Source organism: Gymnodraco acuticeps, unplaced genomic scaffold, assembly GCF_902827175.1.
Source record: "Gymnodraco acuticeps unplaced genomic scaffold, fGymAcu1.1, whole genome shotgun sequence".
In the NCBI taxonomy this organism is placed as follows: domain Eukaryota; kingdom Metazoa; phylum Chordata; class Actinopteri; order Perciformes; family Bathydraconidae; genus Gymnodraco; species Gymnodraco acuticeps.
Window position 1 is genome coordinate 457,847 of NW_022990512.1, and position 21,952 is coordinate 479,798.

Sequence of the window (21,952 nt, forward strand, 5' to 3'; positions counted from 1 at the left end):
TCTCTAACATTGACTGATTAAAACCCCACATTATAAAACAGAGTAAGAAGAGGTTGCCCTGCTGCCAGCAATGTCAATGTGTTTGTTCCCAGGACACCTGTGAATAACAGACATGGTTAGTTCATCTGCAGTAGCATGCCAACTCCAAGTGCAATAGAATCTGGGCTGGAACCTAATATGTTAAGTGCTAGACTAAATTAGGGTAACCCTATGGTGAATGGAATGTGAATTATGTTTAAGATTTTTTTTTTTATGTTGAAGTTAAATGCATCTGGTGCACTTTGAGAGCAACATTAGGGATCTATGGATACATCTCTGAACAACACCCATTTGAAACAGTACTGTAAAAAGATCTACTTTTTCTTTATGTATCTTACTAAGTTGTTTGTTGCCCTTTTCTGGCTGCTAGGTCAGTGAGCTTTGGTCGCACAGTGCCGCTTTTGAAGTGTCGCTCCGGCAGCACCATACCCCTGCATTCCAGTAGTTATTGCTCCACTAGCCCTTACATAAATGTGTTGTATTATTATTATTTATAATTGATATAACGTGCTGGCACTATGACATCTTTTGATTTGGATCAAAAATAGAAATATGGCGTTCTGGAGTAAGGCGCCGTGCACGAGCTAAGCCAAGAAGCTAGCTAGCTAGCCACTAGTCGTGAAACACTTTAACATCAACATCAATTAACATCAATTTAGCTGACTTCACAGGTCGATATTCACGGTAGGTGTATGATATTACCTCATACAAACGATGTTTCATATTTGTAGACCTCGTCAATACATTAATTAATCTAAACAGGACTACTGATCTGATGACCTGGATAACCTGTCCTCTTCACGCAGCAGGGTAAGGACCAATAGCTACTCTAAAAGTAAAAGGCTAGAGGGAAAGCTAACGACTGGGCCTGAAACTCTGATTGTGGGTGACTCTGCTGTAAGAGATGTAAAAGGTCTGTGTAATAAGAACAACACCAAAGTACTCTGTTTTCCCAAGGATGTGGTCTCTGACTTGGCTGAGAAGATCCTGCATATTGGGGCTGAACATCCGACTGTGAAGAATGTGGTACTGCACATTGGAACAAATGATGTTGTGAAACAACAGTCAGAAGTGCTGAAAGAAGACTTTAAATGTTTGTTGGAAACTGCCAGCTCTCTAAATGCAGAGGTGTTCATCAGTGGCCCTCTACCCGCCAGTCAGAAGAGGAGTGGAGAGATTCAGCAGATTGTTTGCACTGAACACCTGGCTTTCAACGGCCTGTACCTGACCATTCTGTCCATTTTATTGACAATTTTAACTTTTTCCTGGGATCGCAGACATCTTTTCAAGGCAAATGGAGTTTGCCTGAACAAGTCAGGAGTGAAATTGTTTATCTCTAACATATTCAACTGCCTGCGTCATCAATCTGTTCCCTCTGCCAAGGACAAGCGGCAAGAGGATCAAAACAGGAGAAAGACACAACACATCGCTCAGAAAACCCTGAGAAATTATCACTGCACCCGCCTGAGGAATGTTCTGATTATGGGAGACATATGAGACACATGGAGGGAGTCTCCACTGCCCCCCCCCCCCCCCCCCCCTGTCAACGCCTTTGAGGATACTCCGTTCACCCTTTCACCCTCGCCCACTCTCCTGGAGATCGATGAACACACAAAGGAGATACAGAGGGTTGGCACCGATTCCTTCCTGGAGTTCAAAGATCAAACGAAGGCGATACGCAGGACTGGCACCATGTCCTTTACCCCCGCTCCTCAAACGACGCCCACCAAAATCACCGCGGAGACGCGCACCATCTCCCCCGTCCTCATCACCGCGCCTACGTCAACCACCTCCCCCCCCTGGCAGCATGTCTTCTACCCCCGCACCATCTAGCCCGTCTCCATCACCGTGCCTACGTCGACCACCTCCCCTCCCTTCGAGGGGGCTTCTGCAGTCTCCGAAGCCTGATAAGGATGTGTGTGTACAAAACACAACAAACTCTTACTGATATGTGATGGGTCCAGGCTCAAGGGCGTATGGCACTCTCAACTCTTTCCAGGACATGTCGGGGCCCTGCCTGCCAGTAGCTTTGCCGATATCTGTGTTGATAGGTAATAGATTAAGAGCGGTGAATCATAGAAACAGGAAGCGCTCAAACGTTTGTGTGAGTTTATCTAATTTAGCAGTGATTCCATGTCAGCCACAGCTTGTTACAAAAAACATGACTGATAGTGTGTTTAACAAACTTAAACTAGCTTTATTAAATGTCAGGTCTCTGGCAGGACAAACATTTTTAATCAATGATTTAATCACTGAGCACAATCTCGATTTTATGTTTTTAACAGAAACTTGGATTGAACAAAATAACAGTGCAGCTGTTCTTATCGAATCAACCCCTCCCAACTTTAGTTTTATGAGTCAGGAAAGAATGCATAAGAAAGGGGGTGGAGTTGCTATTCTGTTCAATGATTCCCTTCAATGCAGGAAGACATCGTATGGGAACTTTGATTCTTTTGAATATGTGGCCCTTCAGCTGAAATGCTCCTCTCGAGCTCTGTTCCTAAATATCTATAGACCACCCAAATACTGTGCAAGCTTTTTTGATGACTTTACTGAACTGCTGTCTATAGTGTGTATTGACTTTGACCGTCTAGTCATTGTTGGTGATTTTAACATCCATGTTGACAACCCCCAGGACAGAGGGGCTAAAGAACTGTTTTGTGTTCTTGATAGCTATGGACTGACTCAGCATGTGACGGAGCCCACGCACAATAAGGGGCACACTCTGGACTTAATTATCTCAAAGGGTCTGAATATCTCTAAGGTTGTGGTGACTGATGTTGCACTCTCTGACCATTCCTGTGTTTTCTTTGAGAGCTCTATTTCTGTTCACACAAATGTTCAAAAAGAGGTAACCACAAAGCGATATTTAACTGAAAATACTAGGGAAATGTTTACTCAGAATTTCTCTTCCACACTTGCCCCTGCTAACATCTCAGTAAATGAGCTAGTAAATCATTTTAATTCAAAAATTAAAAATGTTATAGATGCCATTGCTCCAACTAAGGTAAAGGAAGTGTCTGCCAAGAAAATATCTCCATGGAGAAAGGCCATGACCGTGAAAACAGAAAAAAGAGAATGTCGAAAAGCTGAACGCAGGTGGCGAAAAACAAATCTCCAGGTTCACTTTGAAATCTATAAAGAGAGACTTGGCCTTTATAATTTGGAATTGAAAAAACGCACGACAATCGTTCTTCTCTGACATCATTACCAAAAACAAAAACAACGCACGTGCCTTGTTTGCTACCGTCGACAGACTAACTAACCCCCCAGTGTCAGTAGCCTCTGAATTTCTATCCACCAGGGCGTGCAATGATTTTGCCTTCTTCACTGACAACATTCAGAAAATCAGACAAGCAGTCAGTGCCTCTGCATCAGGAACAGCAAATGTGTTGTCCCTATCTCCACTTAACATCAATTCAGACATCATGACACAATTCCATCAGATTAATGATAAAAACCTAGAGGACATTATTCAACTTCTGAAATCCTCCTCTTGCTGCCTTGATATTATTCCAACAGGATGTTTCAAAGATGTTTTGCCTTGCATGGCCTCAGATCTACTTCATATAGTAAACAAATCTCTTCACTCAGGTATTTTTCCACAGGCCCTGAAAACTGCAGTCATTAAACCGCTCTTAAAAAAGAATAATCTAGATGCTTCAGTAATGAACAATTACAGGCCCATATCAAACCTCCCATTTCTAGGTAAAATCATTGAAAAAGTTGTTTTTCAACAGTTGAGTAATTTCTTGCATTGAAATAACTGTTTGGATGTGTTCCAGTCAGGCTTTCGTCCAAACCACAGCACTGAGACTGCTCTTGTAAAGGTCTTTAATGACATCCACTTAACACAGACAGTGGCAGACTTCAGTGTTAGTATTATTAGATCTCAGTGCTGCGTTTGACACTGTTGACCACAGCATATTACTAGACCGACTGGAGAACTGGGTGGGACTTTCGGAAACAGTTCTGAATTGGTTTTGAATCCTACTTAAAGGACAGAAACAACTTTGTTTTCTATAGGTAAATACACATCTGAGTTGACAAATATGACATGTGGGGTTCCTCAAGGCTCCATCTTGGGGCCTCTTCTCTTTAACATCTACATGCTACCACTGGCTCAGATAATGAAGAACAACAAAATAAGTTACCATAGCTATGCAGATGACACACACATTTACGTAACAATTTCACCAGGAGACTATGCTCCAATTCAAACACTGAGTAGTGCATTGAACAAATCAATGACTGGATGTGTCAGAACTTTCTCCAATTAAACAAGATAAAACTGAGGTAAATGGTTTTTGGAGCCAAGTCAGAACGTATAAAAGTTAGCGCTGAGCTTCAGTGTGCAATGTTCAAAACAACAGATAAAGCCAGAAATCTAGGTGTAGTCATGGACTCTGACCTGAGTTTTCAACAGTCACATTAAAACTGTTACTAAATCAGCCTACTATCACCTAAAGAATATATCTAGGATTAAAAGACTAATGTCACAGCAGGATTTGGAAAAACTTGTCCATGCTTTTATCTTCAGTAGACTCGACTACTGCAATGGTGTCTTCACAGGTCTCACTAAAAAATATATTAGGAAGCTGCAGCTGATTCAGAACGCCGCTGCTCAAGTCCTCACTGACACTAAGAAAGTGGATCACTCCTGTTCTGAAGTCTTTACACTGGCTTCCTGTGTGTCAAAGAATAGATTTCAAAATACTGCTGCTGGTTTATAAAGCACTGAATGGTTTAGGCCCAAAATACATTTCTGACCTCCTGCTAAATGATGAACCATCCAGATCTCTCAGGTCTTCAGGGACTGGTCAGCTTTCTGTCCCCAGAGTCAGAACTAAACATGGAGAAGCAGCGTTCAGTTATTATGCTCCAAATATCTGGAACAAACTCCCAGAAACCTGCAGGTCCGCTGCAACTCTTACTACTTTCAAATCCAGCAAGAAGACTTTTCTTTTTGCTGCTGCTTTTAATTGAACTATTCATATCTTAGACTGCACTGTAACTTTTATCCATGTACTTTTTTCTTTTAATGTTTAATTGCACTGTAACTTTTATCCATGTATTTTTTCTTTTAATGTTTATTTTATTAGCTTTTCTTTTTAATGACTGATTTTAAATGCCATTTTCTTAATCTCTTTCATTTTTTGTAAAGCACTTTGAATTGCCTTGCCTTGCCTTGCCTTGCCTTGCCTTGCCTTGCCTTGCCTTGCCTTGCCTTGCCTTGCCTTGCCTTGCCTTGCCTTGCCTTGCCTTGCCTTGCCTTGCCTTGCCTTGCCTTGCCTTGCCTTGCCTTGCCTTGCCTTGCCTTGCCTTGCCTTGCCTTGCCTTGCCTTGCCTTGCCTTGCCTTGCCTTGCCTTGCCTTGCCTTGCCTTGCCTTGCCTTGCCTTGCCTTGCCTTGCCTTGCCTTGCCTTGCCTTGCCTTGCCTTGCCTTGCCTTGCCTTGCCTTGCCTTGCCTTCCCTTGCCTTGCCTTGCCTTGCCTTGCCTTGCCTTGCCTTGCCTTGCCTTGCCTTGCCTTGCCTTGCCTTGCCTTGCCTTGCCTTGCCTTGCCTTGCCTTGCCTTGCCTTGCCTTGCCTTGCCTTGCCTTGCCTTGCCTTGCCTTGCCTTACTTACAACATGCATGGCTATCGTCGTCTCCATCGTGTGTGCTGCGGTCTTCCTTCGTGGTGTGCCTGGCGAGGTGTCATTAAAACAATGCATTCCATTCACTTCAGGTCAAACTAAGGGAATCTTGCTCATTTAAAAGCCATGCTTTTTAGCTGGTATAATTCAATCCAATTAATTTCCACCCCTTGCATCAACGTAAACAAATCATGTTAATTTAAAATCACATAGTTATATGTTGGTTCTATTAGATGTAAATGTGTTCAGTTCAAAACATATATATTTGTCATTAAACAAACTCAAAATAGATAGACTGGAGTAACTCTGTAATCATTTGTTTTAGTGTAGGATTGAACCCTGTGGTACACCACAATAAATATCAGACCAGTAATCAAAACTTGAGTCTGTGATGTGTACCAGTTTATTGAGAGAGGTGATTTGAAGTGTTTGATCAGTCAGTAAATAAAAACGTAATAATAAACAATGACGGGCGTTAACTTGAAGTCAGATTAGTGTGAGGTGTTTCATCGAGAGAGAAATCTGTTTAAAAGGATCTTAATCTAATAAGAATATTTCTTCAGTCCTAACATTTAAACGTCTTGAACACCACAACACAAGCTGCTGTTCCAATATAACATATCATCACATTGTGCTTGAAGATAAACTGAATCCAATGACAAAGTGAGAGGACCTAGGATTGAACCCTGTGGTACACCACGTGAAATCACAGACTCACTGAAAATAATGTATTTTAAGTTCATGGAGGCTACTTACATTTATTTCAGGCGTGTGAACAAAAGGCCAGATTAACTGATTGATTTAAACATTTGAACCTGTGGATGTGAATCAAAGGCAGTACATGTGTTTGTATGGTAGGGAACAATTGTTCATACATTTCAAATTAACAAGCATGTCAGCGACATTACTGTATCATCACAAACTATTGATGTTTAACAGAGAGAGACTCCCTCAGGTGGATGTTCAGTCAGTCAATCAGAGACAGGCTCTGTATATATCTGAGACCTGTGATATATTGATGAAGAAGAGGATAATAGGGGACAAGATGGTGTCGGGCAGTTCCTCGGTGACGCTTGTTGATCCCCACAAGTGTTGGATATTCTGCGTCTGGACTCCAGTATCTGCATCGATTAAATTGTATCGATGATTAACCTTGAAAAAAGTGGCGACAGATAACCCACAAGTACTTATCTTTCTTTACATCGTGTCCTTTCTGCCAGGCCATGACAACATGCACCTATAGAAGACACTACAGGAGAGGGAACACCACAGAGAGAGGAGCAGGGACTCTTTAAGACTTGCTGGACATGTTCACCTTTTCAGGTCTTAACCAACTCTACACTGAACCAGAAGATGTGAACTCTATGAATGACTCTGTCTCAGTGTTACGTGGTGCCAGCAGGCGAGCTGTTGTTTGTTGTGTCCTCCTGCTATTCTCTCTTTTCCCCTGTGTTTCCCTGCAGGTAATCAGCAGCTGATCAGAACCTGCCTGAGCCCTTCAGACTGGTGGCTGATTGGATCCCCTCACCCTCAGCTGGCCTATCAGCAGCCAGAGCCAGTCATTAAAGGAGGAGCTCCAGGAAGCCTTCTCTCTCTCAGACCTGCTGCTGACTCCAGAGCCTCGGTGTGATCTTTGACTGATTATTGAGTATTGTTAAATGTGTGTGTGGTGGAGGATTTAGGCACGTTTGGGATACCCTCTACATCTTTTCAGATGCATACATTATCAGGGGAAAGGGCCAAATTCTGAAATGTTCTGAAGAAAGTCAGAATTCCAAGATTCTCAGAAATAAGTCAGAATTCGGTTATGTTCAGAAAAAGAAAGTCATCGATATTTTCAGGATAAATAAAGTCAAAAATGTCTTTTTTATGATTTTTTCAGAAATCTTTGAATTTATAAAAAACTCAAACTGTTGATATTTCCCCGTAAAGTCAAAAGTTGAGATATTCAGGGAAAAATCACAATATCGGGGTTTGTTTTGGAGAAGAAAAAACACTTTAGAAAAATTAAACATTTTGAGATTTTCAGAAAATGTTGAGAATTTGTAGATGTTCATACTGCCTGTGCTGCAGCACCTCTTTTCACCCTCTGACTGAAACCAGAGCCCAGTCTGCTCTGATTGGTTAGCTCCATAGAGATGTTGATAGGGGAATAAACAAAGAGTCTAATGGAGGCCTATCAGGAAAAACTAAAGCTCCTGATCAGATATAACAGGAACTACAAAGCTGGTTATCAGCTGACTCTTTGAAACCATGATTTCCTCCTCAGGCTTTCGAGCCCACATGAAATCGGGCATTTGTTGTATCATTTGACTCATGAACAGCATGAAGGGAGTACTATTGGAATACATGTGATGATGTGGTGAGGTGTTTGGATTTGTCAGGTTGCTCTATCCTTTCACAATTCTCCATTGATTTTTCAGAAATAGTATTGATTATACCTCAATCTGTATGGATATACATGATACATGATATCTGCAAGATAATAAGAGTCTGTCTAACGGACTGGAAACTTTGAAGAGGAGGAGCTGGTGTCCGTCAGGAAGAAGCTGTGGAGCAAAGCATATAATGAGTCAGCAATCCAGAGGGGGAAGAAGTACTCTCATCATTTACTTCAGTAAAAGTAGTAATACTGCAGTGTAAACAAAGTCAAATTCCTGCATTCAAATGTAACCTCAATAAGAGTCAAACAGTATTAGCATAAAAAAAATACTTTACGGAAAAAGTATGCGTTATGCAAAGTGGCCATTTTAAGCACCAGGTATTTTCAGTTGTTAAAATGATTGATGGGGGTAAAGGTGGGGTTTATTTGAATGACTTTATAGAGTACTGGGTAGCTTCATCTATAATATAATGTGTGTCGATTTATATTGTGTATTAATATCCTAAATCTGCTGTCAGTCAATCTGTAAAATACACGTAGTGAAGTAAAAACTACAACACTTGCCTACACAATGTAATGAAGTCAAAGTATGAATTAGTAAAAAAGTAGAATTACCTCAATGTTTTACTTCCTGTTACCACCTGGCTCAAAAGGCCACAACAAAAAGGAGACACAACATGTCAACGGGTAGAAAAAGGTGTTTATTTGCACAAACAGTTCAAATCAAGTACGGTGTATACTCATCAGAGCCGGGTGCCTGCAGGAGAAAGCAGAGAGAGCACAGAGAGGAGCAGAGAGGCTTTCAATAGCTGCAGGACACCAGACCCAGGTGCCCTGAGTTACTGCAATCGATGCAATCACTGGAGCCAACGCAGCACAGACAGAACAGCCACACCCTCTCTACTGATGGACCCACAGGGGCATCACACTTCCGTACAGTATGAGTAAATGTACTTAGTTACATTACACCATTGCAACAATCTAACGCTAGTTCTTCACCATGAACTGTTCCACCTCACACTGCAGTGAATCGTATGTTAGTCAGGACCAGTTTAACCAGTTCATCCACATTCAGGAGCCGGTGGACGCACAGGCCGGACCGACTGCTCTTCATCTTTGGAGTCTCCCTCAGAGGTTGGATGTGTGTCACTTTGAGAGGAGAAGATGTACTCTTCGAGGTGTCCACTTGATGGCGATGTTGTTCAGAAAAAGGCGGGATCTGAAGTGTGTGGATGTTCAGGGAGAAGCTGCAGAGGTGTTTGTACAGAGTGTTGGTGTTTCCTGTCACTGTGGGCCTCACAGCACAGTAGTACACAGCCGAGTCTGTCACTGCAGCAGAGGAGATGCTCAGATCTGGGTTTTATCCTCATTCGGTTTAACGGACAGTCGAGAGTTGGTTGCATTTTGTGTTCCCAAGTGAAAGATGAGGAACTCTGGTGGATTTCCTGGATATTGTCGATACCAGAAGAAATAATCATCCAATTCAGCAACCTTGGAGTATCTGTAGGACAGAGTAACAGAGCTGCCTTCTGGACTGAACTCTTCTCTCTGTAATGCAGTGAGATCTTCACAGCTGACCCCTGAAGAGAGGAGTCATTCAAAAGACTCAGTTAATAGATCACATTTGATCAACATTAGAAGTTAACGTGTTTATGCAGAAAGTTACGTACCTCTTAGAATGGAAACTAACAGTAGGGAATGTAAATAATAGTGTAATGACAGCATGTTGAACGAAGGTGATGATGATGGTCTGTGTTGAACTCTGGTGAATATGGAAGTTCCTCTCTCTTCTATAGTTCAGGAACATCTTAGCTCCTCCCTGAATCTCTCTGTCTCCTCTTAGATCTGTTTCACTTCTCTCAGTTACGCTTCCTCCTGGGTGACAGATCCAAAGGCAGTCTGTAAATAGAACATGAGAGGACCTATGATTTATCCCTGTGGTACACCACGATTAATCACAGACCACCAGAGTAACTTGTTTTATAAAGGTAAGAACAAAAGTAATCAAAACTTGAGTGTGTGATGTGTACCAGTTTATTGAGAGAGGTGATTTAAAGTGTTTGATCAGTCAGTAAATAAAAACGTAACAATGACAGGCGTTAACGTGAAGTCAGATTAGTGAGAGGTGTTTCATCGAGAGAGAAATCTGTTTAAAATGATCTTAATATAAGAAGAATTGTACTTCATACCCAACATTTAAAAGGTCTTGAACACCACAACACAAGCTGTTGTTCCAATAGAACCTTCAATCACATTGTGCTTGGAGAAGAACTGAAACCAATGAGAAAGTGAGAGGACCTAGGATTGAACCCTGTGGTACATCACATTAAGTCACAGACTGACATAAAAACATAAAGACTTATTTTAAGTTTATGGAGACAGTACTTGTATTTCAAGCTGCGAAAAAAGGCCAGATTCACTGATTGAGTTAAACATTTTAACTTGCAGATGTTAATCAAAGGCAGTGCATGTGTTTGTATGGTAGTGAACAATTGTACATATAGCTCAAACTATCAAGCAAGTAAACTACATTACTTATTAATCAAAAACTATTGATGTTTGACAGAGAGAGACTCCCTCTGGTGGATGTTGAGCAGTATTGTGTTGTCTTTGCTCCAGAGGTTTTTGTACAGAGCGTTGGTGTTTCCTGTCACTGTGGGCCTCAGAGCACAGTAGTACACAGCAGAGTCTGTCACTGCAGCAGAGGAGATCTGCAGAGCAACTGATGTCTTGTTGAGTGTAGCATCAAATCTGTCTTTCTGGAACTCTGCAGCATTCTCTCCAAAAGCTGAGTAACGCATCAACATGTACTTTGGGTAACCATTGACTTCTTGTTTGTACCAGAACAGATAGGCTGTATTAGATGTCTTAAATGTGCAGCCAATTGTAACTGTGTCTCCTTCAGTAGCGCTGACTTCTCCTGTTGTCTGGGTCACTGTGTCTTGTCCTTTACACTCTGGGGAAGAAGAGACCATGCAGAGGAAGAGATGAATCAATACAGATGAAGGATTAAAGGAGAACAATCAGTAGCTTTAAACAGTTACCTAGAAACATGTTGTAGTTTCTATCTTACCAAAGGAGAGAGCAGCAAGAATAATCCACAGCCAATGTTCCATCTCTACAACAAGGTTTAAATCAGCAGCAGGAAGTAGCTGATGTTCAGCATTCAGTGTGAGGATGGTTCTCTTCACAGCAGCACTTATTATTGACTGGATGGTTGAACACAGTGCAGAAGACGTGCACCGCCTACTTGATCATGTGGCCCTCTAGTGGAGGTGAACAGCTCGGTACAACAGTGTGGAGAAAAGGCTTCCAGCAGCTTGTCAGTGTGTCAGCTGGTGTTTTTGTACAGAGTGTTGGTGTTTCCTGTCACTGTGGGCCTCACAGCACAGTAGAACACAGCAGAGTCTGTCACTGCAGCAGAGGAGAGGCTCAGATTGATTTGGTTTGACTGCACTTTAATCTTCAGTCCAGGGATCAGATTATTCATAATGTTTCCAGTTCCTAAATGAGAGATGATGAACTCTGGTGGTTTTCCTGGATATTGTCGATACCAGTAAAACTGATCACCACCAGCTGCTTGTTTGGAGTATCTGTAGGACAGAGTAACAGAGCTGCCTTCTGGACTGAACTCTTCTCTCTGTAATGCAGTGAGATCTTCACAGCTGACCCCTGAAGAGAGGAGTCATTCAAAAGACTCAGTTAATAGATCACATTTGATCAGCATTAGAAGTTAACGTTTTCATGCAGAATGTTACGTACCTCTTAGAATGGAAACTAACAGTAGGGAATGTAAATAATAGTGTAATGACAGCATGTTGAATGAAGGTGATGATGATGGTCTGTGTTGAACTCTGGTGAATATGGAAGTTCCTCTCTCTTCTATAGTTCAGGAACATCTTAGCTCCTCCCTGAATCTCTCTGTCTCCTCTTAGATCTGTATTTCACTTCTCAGTTACACTTCCTCCTGGTTTTCATGTCATCACGTGTGTGTCGTCTGCATAGCTATGGCAACTTATTTCATTGTTATCCATTAACTAAGCTAGTGGAAGCATGTAGATGTTAAAGAGAAGAGTCCCCAGGATGGAGCCTTGAGGAACCCCACAGGTCATATTCGTCCACTCAGATTTTTAGTTACCGATAGAAACAAAGTGTTTCCTGTCCTTTCAGTAGGATTCAGACCAATAAAAACAATGCCAGAGTCCCACCCAGTTTTCCAGTCGGTCTAGTAATATGTTGTGGTCAACAGTTTCAAATGCAGCGCTGAGATCTAATAATACTGACAGTGAGATTCTGCCACTGTCTGTGTTTAAGTGGATGTCATTAAGACGTTAATTAGAGCAGTCTCAGTGCTGTGTGACTGGAACACATCAAAACAGTTATCAAGTGCCAAAACAGCTTTTTAATTGTTAAAAAACATTTTTCCAATTATTTTACCCGGCCTATAAATGTTCATCAGTGAAGCGCCTAGGTTGTTCTTTAAGAGTGGTTTGATGACTGCAGTTTTCAGGGCCTGTGGGAATAAATATGAAAAACAGGAAGTGTTGGTGAAGGTCCATCAGGAGTCTGGCACCTGGTGGAATGCTCTCATTGAACATTATTAGGATACATGTGAGAGATAAGTTAAAGTAACGTGGTGTTGAAGCATCAAATAAAGGAGGCCTCTCTGCTGGGGGTTGAGTTGTTTGAACATTAGTTGTGTTGTTTCCCTAAAGTCTGTCAGAGAGAGAGACTCCCTCTGGTGGATGCTGTGCAGTATTGTGTTGTCTTTGCTCCAGAGGTTTTTGTACAGAGTGTTGGTGTTTCCTGTCACTGTGGGCTGCAGAGCACAGTAGAACACAGCAGAGTCTGTCACTGCAGCAGAGGAGATCTGCAGATCCACTTGTTTTTTCTCCTTGTTCAGTGTGGCTTTCAGTCCAGGGATTGGAGGTTCTGCTTCCACCACGTAAGGCTGTGTTGTGTCAGTGATCAGGAGGAGGAACTGAGGAGCTGATCCAGGATCCTGTCTGTACCACTGGAGATTATCAGCTTGAACTGAATATGTACAGGACAGAGTAACACTACGGCCCTCTGAGGAACACACTTCAGCACTGATGGCAGTAATAGCATCTTCCAAGCTGTTACCTGGAGAGGAAAACATCATGCTATCATTACAGCTCCAAAGTCACAAACCCATCAATCCCTTAGTGAAAAAACAACTTTGCTGTAAAGCGTTAATCCAAAATCCAAACTGGATGTGTAATGCTTTGAAAAAAGTCTTCATAGTTCCCCTCCTCCTGTCAGAAACATACGTACCTATGAGAGCTGAACAGAGCAGAATTGCAGCCAGTTTCTCCATGTTCACAGAGGGGAAAGCTGTGGTTGTTCAGTATGGAAACGTTTAGTGAGTTGTGTTTGGTCTGATGTTCACAGCTGGAATCAGAGAGGTGTCAGTCATGAAGCTCTGCAGTCAGCAGGAGGAGACTCGGATGTCCAATGAGTTTCTGGAGCTCTTCATCACAGCTGTGAGTCTTAGAGAATCTAATCTAGACTGTATCATCACATCCTGCTGAAGGTGAACAGAGAGAGGCTCCCTCTGGTGGATGTTGATCAGTATTGTGATTTCTTTGCTCCAAAGGTTTTTGTACAGAGTGTTGGTGTTTCCTGTCACTGTGGGCTGCAGAGCACAGTAGTACACAGCAGAGTCAGACAGCTGAAGCTTCTGGATCTTCAGAGGAACAGATCTTAAGCTTGAATCCAGTGTGGATGAGAATCTGTCCTCGTCCTCTGTTTTCCCCGTGCCGATCTTAAAGCGGCTCAGGATGAATGTGGGGCTGTTGTCTCCGTGCTGTTTGTACCAGAAGAGATAGTAATTTGATGAAGTGGTGTTATAGTGACAGCCAAGTGTTACTGCCTCTCCTTTAGTAGCAGTCTTTTCTGCTTCAGGTTGCAGCACGTTGTCTCTTTGGGCTCTGCATTCTGTAAAACAGCAACAAACAGTATCAGGGACTTGTTAGAGAATCATCTCAACGTTGGACTGATTTCAAAGAGTTCATACCAAGACTCATAGCAGCCAGCAACACTGAGATAACCAGATGCATCATATCTGCAGGTTGAGAAACTCTGAGCTACAGAGAGTATAAAGAGGACTGATAAACTCTGCTGAAGTTTAACAGAGAGAGACTCCCTCTGGTGGATGTTGTGCAGTATTGTGTTGTCTTTGCTCCAGAGGTTTTTGTACAGAGTGTTGGTGTTTCCTGTCACTGTGGGCTGCAGAGCACAGAAGTACACAGCAGAGTCTGTCACTGCAGAAGAGGAGATCTGCAGAGGAACTGATGTCTCGTTGATTTTAGCATCAAATCTGTCTTTCTGGAACTCTGCAGCATTAACTCCAGTTGCTGAGTAACGCATCAACATGTACTTTGGGTAACCATTGACTTCTTGTTGGTACCAGAACAGAGAGGGATATTTGTCAGTTGTCTTAAATGTGCAGCCAAGTGTAACTGTGTCTCCTTCAGTAGCGCTGACTTCTCCTGTTGTCTGGGTCACTGTGTCTTGTCCTTTACACTCTGGGGAAGAAGAGACCATGCAGAGGAAGAGATGAATCAATACAGATGAAGGATTAAAGGAGAACAATCAGTAGCTTTAAACAGTTACCTAGAAACATGTTGTAGTTTCTATCTTACCAAAGGAGAGAGCAGCAATTAGATTAACGTGTTGCAGAATGTTACGTACCTCTTAGAATGGAAACTAACAGTAGGGAATGTAAATAATAGTGTAATGACAGCATGTTGAATGAAGGTGATGATGATGGTCTGTGTTGAACTCTGGTGAATATGGAAGTTCCTCTCTCTTCTATAGTTCAGGAACATCTTAGCTCCTCCCTGAATCTCTCTGTCTCCTCTTAGATCTGTATTTCACTTCTCAGTTACACTTCCTCCTGGATATCATGTTATCACGTGTGTGTCGTCTGCATAGCTATGGCAACTTATTTCATTGTTATCCATTAACTAAGCTAGTGGAAGCATGTAGATGTTAAAGAGAAGAGTCCCCATGATGGAGCCTTGAGGAACCCCACAGCTCATATTCGTCCACTCAGATGTTGAGTTACCTATAGAAACAAAGTGTTTCCTGTCCTTTCAGTAGGATGCAGACCAATAAAAACAGTGCCAGAGTCCCACCCAGTTTTCCAGTCGGTCTAGTAATATGTTGTGGTCAACAGTTTCAAATGCAGCACTGAGATCTAATAATACTGACAGTGAGATTCTGCCACTGTCTGTGTTTAAGTGGATGTCATTAAAACGTTAATTAGAGCAGTCTCAGTGCTGTGTGACTGGAACACATCAAAACAGTTATTTAGTTCCAATACAGTCTTTCAGTTGTTGAACTTTTTTATTATTTTAACCGGCCTATAAATGTTCATCAGTGAAGCGCTCAGGTTTGTCTTTCAGAGTGGTTTGATGACTGCAGTTTTCAGGGCCTGTGGGAATAAATATGAAAAACAGGAAGTGTTGGTGAAGGTCCATCAGGAGTCTGGCACCTGGTTGAATGCTCTCATTGAACATTATTAGGATACATGTGAGAGATAAGTTAAAGTAACGTGGTGTTGAAGCATCAAATAAAGGAGGCTTCTCTGCTGGGGGTTGAGTTGTTTGAACATTAGTTGTGTTGTTTCCCTAAAGTCTGTCAGAGAGAGACTCCCTCTGGTGGATGCTGTGCAGTGTTGTGTTGTCTTTGCTCCAAAGGTTTTTGTACAGAGTGTTACGTTCCCTTCTAAATCTAGGGGGTACAAAGGGAAGTAACAACACACAAGGATGACCAAGCACGACAAAAAAGGAGAGAAAACCGATCTCTGAGTAACGAACAAGTCGTTTAATGAACAAGACAGGAACACGGGCTCACCAGCCAACTTGCACAGAATAATACAGCATCAATGTATCACGGAGCTCCCCTCCTATCAATCGGCAAGACAGAGGTCTGCACACATGCAGCCAGAGGAGGAAAAAAGGAGACCCCACTGCAGTCTTCCTCCGGTCCTATATGGAGGCCCTGATTTGGAATTAGGAGCACCTGGGGAGAGGCTGCACCTGGGCACAATCAGGCTGCACCTGGGGAGTCAGAGGGAGAGAGAGAAAAACACACACACGACCACACAAACACTACGGCACGTAACAAGAGTGTTGGTGTTTCCTGTCACAGTGGGCTCCACAGCACAGTAGTACACAGCAGAGTCTGTCACTGCAGCAGAGGAGATGCTCAAATAGATCTGGGTTTTATCCTCATCTGATTTAACGGACAGTCGAGAGTTTGATGCAGGTTGTGTTCCCCAGTGAAGGATGAGGAACTCTGGTGGTTTTCCTGGATATTGTCGATACCAGTAGAAATAATCATTAGCTGCTATAGTTTTGGAGTATCTGTAGGACAGAGTAACAGGGCTGCCTTCTGGACTGGACTCTTCTTGCTTTGATGGAGTGAGATCTTCACAGCTGACTGGAGAGAGGATTAATTCAAAGTAATCATTTAATAAATTGCATTAAATTAATCTTTAATTAAAAAATTTCGCTCAGAATGTTACATACCTCTTAGAACGGACACTAAAAATGAAACAATGATGTAATGACAGCATGTTGAATGAAGGTGATGATGGTCTGTGTTGAACTCTGGTGAATATGGAAGTTCCTCTCTCTTCTATAGTTCAGGAACATCTTAGCTCCTCCCTGAATCTCTCTGTCTCCTCTTAGATCTGTATTTCATTTCTCAGTTACACTTCCTCCTGGGTAACAGATCCAAAGGCAGTCTTTAAATAAAAAGTCAGAGGACCTAGGATTGAACCCTGTGGTACACCACGATTAATCACAGACCAACAGAGAATTGTATTTTATAAAGACAAGAAAAAAAGTAATCAAAACTTAAGTCCTTGATGTGTACCAGTTTATTGAGAAAGGTGATTTAAAGCGTTTGATCAGTTAGTAAATCAAAACGTAACAATGACTTGCATTAACGTGAAGACAGATTAGTGAGAAGTGTTTCATCTAGAGAGAAATCTGTTTAAAAGGATCTTAATCTAATATGAATGTTGCTTCATCACTCAATATTTAAAAGGTCTTGAACACCACAACACAAGCTGCTGTTCCAATAGAACCTATGATCACATTGTGCTCAGAGATGAACTGAAACCAATGAGAAAGTGAGAGGACCTAGGATTGAACCCTGTGGTACACCATGTGCAATCACAGACTCACAGAAAAACTTATTTTAAGTTCATGGAGACTACTTACTTTTATTTCAACGTGTGATAAAAGGACAGATTCAATGGTTGAGTTAAACATTTGAACCTGTGGATGTGAATCAAAGGCAGTACATGTTTTTGCATAATAGTGAAATGTACATACAGTATCATTGAAATGATCAAGCAGGTAAATGACATTACTGTATGATCACAAACTATTGATGTTTGTCAGAGAGAGGCTCCCTCTGGTGGATGTTGGGCAGTATTGTGTTGTCTGTGCTCCTGAGGTTTGTGTACAGAGTGTTGGTGTTTCCTGTCACTGTGGGCGTCACAGCACAGTAGTACACAGCAGAGTCTGTCTCTTTAGCTGAGATGATCTCCAGATCAACTCGTTTCTCTGTTTTGTCAATGTGAGCAGAGAAATCAGATTCAGTGGGATGGATCCCTCCTGCCTCTGTGATGTGGAGCAGGAACTCTGGTCTGGATCTCTGGTATTGTCGGTACCACTGGATATTGTAGATAGCCCCCTCATATTTACATGTCAGGCTGATGTTTCTGCCCTCTGCAACATGTTCTTCACTTCTTTCTGGCTGTATGCTGTTCATGGAGCCCAGGGCTGCAAAATGAGAATTACTCATGTCAGTTAGTCTGCAGGAGAATTTAACATTAAGAGACTCAACGGAGGGTCTTCAATTTCCTGTCATCTTTGATCAGTTTGAGATAAAACATGACCAAATGTCTTCATAGATCACAACGGTTGCTGCCTTACACAATCAAACCTCCAGGTATGAAATCTCTGGCTAATACAGCGGGTTGAATGAGACTTTATCTCTGTTCCAACACTCACCTATGAAGAGAGAGAAGAGTAAACAGAGGTAAAGCAACATGTCTTTGGAGATGTTGAAGTCAAACAGTCAGCAGATGAGTTCTTCTCCTTCAGAAGTGAAGCAGGAAACAGCCTCTCTGCTGCTCAGCCCTTCTCCTCAACATCAGATGATTGTGCTTTTAGTTCCTCAAACATCTCACAGATCATCTCATTGGTTGATATAAACGAGGCGGCCGCGGCAGTTAGCAGCTAGCGGCTAGCTAGTAATTATGCTAATTTACACATCAATCGTTATGTACTTTTATATTACGCTGTAACAGGATCTAGTGATATCCAAGCAACAGAGCTTAATTTAGCATGATAGGCTACTTGTGTAGGATTGAACCCTGTGGTCACCATCAGTTAATTATCAGTCATCAAGAGAGAACAACAGAGAAACATATTAAAGATATATAAGAACAAAAGCACTAACAAACCCAAGTCTGTGAAGTAAACCAGAGATTCTTGAAATGTCTTCAGTTAAATACAACATGAATCCATCCGTTTGTTTGGTCTCTTGTGTTTCATGTTGATCAGTATTGTGTTGTCTTTGCTCCAGAGGTTCCTGTCACTGGGCTGCAGACATGTTACAACATAAGCGTGTTTCCCATCTCAGAGAGCTTTTGTGGTTTCGTTAGATTGTGTCATCAGGCTCAGAGCTACCGTGTTTCTTCCAACTTCAGGCGCCATTAAAGCGAATTTTCCGATGATTCTGGCGCCTCTGTAACGAGACACAACTGTCGATGACTCGTTATAAATAGAGGGTGTGGAAGAAGGGACAGCGAAGCCTCTCAGATGTTCTTTGGCATTTATTCTGAGGACAACAAACACACAATGTCCTTTAAACGTCCACGTTACACGTCACATCCACACCATACAGGAAGTAAGCAAAGACAACGGGAAAGTGTTCCCACGGGAAAAATAACCAACAATATTAAATGAAACAATCTCATAGAAATACAATTCACAATTTATTACAAATTAAACATTCACAAATGTATAATTATGTATACACATGTTTGACTCCCTTACACCTCTACATTACGAGTTCTACATTTGACCCATGCTGAACCTTTCCACTGAGTTTAATAATAATCCAGGCAGCATTGTTTCCGTAACTGAGCTGGAGACACGCCTTAGGAGAGGAAACTAAATGTTCAGTGGACCTTTGTGTCTCAGGAAACTGTTTTATTTTGAAAGGCTGTCTGTAAGGGTTGTGATTGGACGGTTGCTTGATGTTTTTTGGCATGGATGATTCTTTTGTAATTAGGCTTGACCCACTTCTCCATGCCGGTTCTGTCTGTAGGGGATTGGACTTTGGACCAAAGGGTCGCCGGTTGAAGTCCCGATCGCACCAAAAAATACGGATTGTGGACTGGTACTGGAGAGGAGCCAGTTCACCTCCTGGCAGGGGCGGATCTAGACAAATATTCATGGGGTGGCAAGAGGGTGGCAGGAGATTTTGAGGGGTGGCATCCCCTGACAGAAGTATATGCTGATTTAAATCGCAATCATATCAATCAATTAGGGGTGTAACGGTACACGTACCCGTACTGAAATTATTCAGTACGGGCCCTTCGGTTCGGTACACGTGTGTACCGAACGAATATAGCGTTAAACGTAAACAAATTGAGAACATGAACAACTTTCTGGAAGTAATCTCAGGTATATATCATAGAGCGACCAAGTAATTTCATTGGACGAGAGGCATACTATGAGAGCTGGTTACAGGGATGCGTTCAAATGTAGTCAGTAATTTGAGGAACTGTCGAAATGGCGAACGCAGATAAAGTTGAGCTGAAAATCCTCCAGCATCATTGAAGTCTCCGGTTTGGGAACATTTTGGTTTCGTAGTTACGTACAAGGATGACGGACAAAGACAGGTGGACCGAACCAAAGCTGTTTGTCGGTATTGTTCAACTAACATTGGTTACGCGGCTGGCAATACATCACACTCATTTGAAAAGGCATCACCCGAATGTGAATATCGCCGGTACCAAAAGAAAAAAGACTGAAGTGCAAACCCAACTCCCTCTAGCATTTAAGCCTCCACCACTCGCAGAAAGTTCAGACCGAGCCAAAGCTATTACAAACGCCAAGTATCCTTATGTTGCCATGTTAGCAAAGCGCTACCTGGCTGTGCTACCTCTGTCCCTAGAGAGGGTGTTCTCCACAGCAGGAGACATTGTTAGTGCCAGCAGATCTGCCATTTCAGCAAGCAATGTGGACACGTTCATCTTTCTTTAAACAACATGAAAATACAATGACAAGCAAGTCCTAATGTCAAGCTGGCTGCTTAGGTACTAGTACAGTTCAAATACAGATTATTTCAGTTCATCGAAATGCTGCACCTTAATGTTTATTTGACTATATTTTGTATTTATTTGAATACATTAGTCACAGTTTAATAATAATTTAAAAAATGTTTTTAATGTTTTGTGATAATGTTTTCTGCTGTACCGAAAACGTACCGAACCGAACCGTGACCTAAAAACGAGTTACGTACCGAACCGAAATGTTTGTGAACCGTTACACCCCTACAATCAATGTTAACTTGGAAAGCCACAATATTAATATTTTAACTCAATCACATAGGTGATATTATTGTGGCACATCAGTAAAGCCTTACATATAAGGTGGCAGACGTAATTTAATGAATTTTAACTGAACAATAACTGAATGAGTTTGTCTCACACTTAGACCAGCAGGGGAACCAAATCTATGCAGACTGCTGCAATAAGTACATTAATTAACTGTCTCATCTATGTTTGTCTGAATGAATATGATACTATTAACAATCATATTATTCCTATCAGCTGTCAATCACTGTTAATAAATAATAATAATAATAGATTTAATTTGTTAGTGTTTTTACAGGTGCTCAAAGACGCTTAGACAGATATAGTGAAGAACTGTTATGATTCACATATTCATTTATTATTGAATAAACTATATTTATTTTTTGGAGGAGTTAATGATGAATGTTCATCAAGATGCTTGCTCACCCTCCTTCAAATTTGAAAAACAAGTAATTATATCATTATTGATATACAGTTACAACCTTGACTTTACATCAGAAAGAACAAACATTAAAGAAGTGACTAACTGCCTCAGTTAGGGTTAAAAAACGTGTATTCAGCTAAAACATCGCTGCAGTTATTATCCAGTGGAAGGTCCTTACCTACTGGCCTAGTTAAATCAAAGTGGTTTTTTACATTACATTACATTACATTACATTGCATTTAGCTGACGCTTTTGTCCAAAGCGACTTACAATAAGTACATTCGACCAGGAAGACACAACCTTGAAGAAAACAGAATCATATAAGTATATCAGGTTTCATAGAGCCAAACATTTCAAGTGCTACTCAACTGGCTTTAGGTAAGCCAGTCCTTTATTAGTATATAAGTGCTTCGTTAATCGTTCTATCGCTCGAAGTGGAGTCGAAAGAGATGAGTTTTCAGTTTGCGCCGGAAGATGTGCAAGCTATCTGCCGTCCTGATGTCAATGGGGAGCTCATTCCACCATCTTGGAGCCAGGATAGCAAACCCACGTGTTTTCGCCGATGGGAACTTGGGTCCCCCTCGCAGCGAGGGCGCAAGGAGTCGTTTGGCTGATGCAGAGCGTAGTGCACGCGCTGGGGTGTACGGTTTAACCATGTCCTGGATGTAGGAAGGGCCAGATCCATTCGCAGCACGGTAAGCAAGTACCAGTGTCTTGAAGTGGATTCTAGCAGTTACCGGAAGCCAGTGAAGGGAGCGGAGGAGCGGAGTGGTGTGGGAGAATTTAGGAAGGTTGAAAACCAGACGAGCCGCTGCATTC

The 21,952-nt window shown here is 41.9% G+C and overlaps 1 protein-coding gene and 4 gene segments (V, D, J or C); all 5 read right to left on the reverse strand.

Moving 5' to 3' along the window:
• Positions 1–9,072: 9,072 nt before the first annotated feature.
• LOC117553188 lies at positions 9,073–11,337 on the reverse strand. Its single transcript, XM_034227003.1, has 3 exons — positions 11,131–11,337; positions 10,672–11,013; positions 9,073–9,386 (listed from the first exon to the last, which is right to left on the reverse strand). Exons 1-3 carry the CDS (start codon positions 11,171–11,173, stop codon positions 9,073–9,075), a joined length of 699 nt encoding a protein of 232 aa, XP_034082894.1. The 5' UTR covers positions 11,174–11,337.
• A 51-nt stretch (positions 11,338–11,388) lies between these two features.
• On the reverse strand, positions 11,389–12,169 carry LOC117553189. The segment is given in 2 exon segments: positions 11,389–11,729; positions 12,163–12,169. Coding segments are annotated over 2 exon segments (348 nt in total).
• A 470-nt stretch (positions 12,170–12,639) lies between these two features.
• LOC117553196 lies at positions 12,640–13,498 on the reverse strand. The segment is given in 2 exon segments: positions 12,640–13,181; positions 13,353–13,498. Coding segments are annotated over 2 exon segments (567 nt in total).
• Positions 13,499–13,506: 8 nt separating this feature from the next.
• Positions 13,507–14,199, reverse strand: LOC117553190. The segment is given in 2 exon segments: positions 13,507–14,015; positions 14,095–14,199. Coding segments are annotated over 2 exon segments (555 nt in total).
• Positions 14,200–17,480: 3,281 nt separating this feature from the next.
• Positions 17,481–17,903, reverse strand: LOC117553191. The segment is given in 1 exon segment: positions 17,481–17,903. A coding segment is annotated over 1 exon segment (423 nt).
• Positions 17,904–21,952: the final 4,049 nt, after the last annotated feature.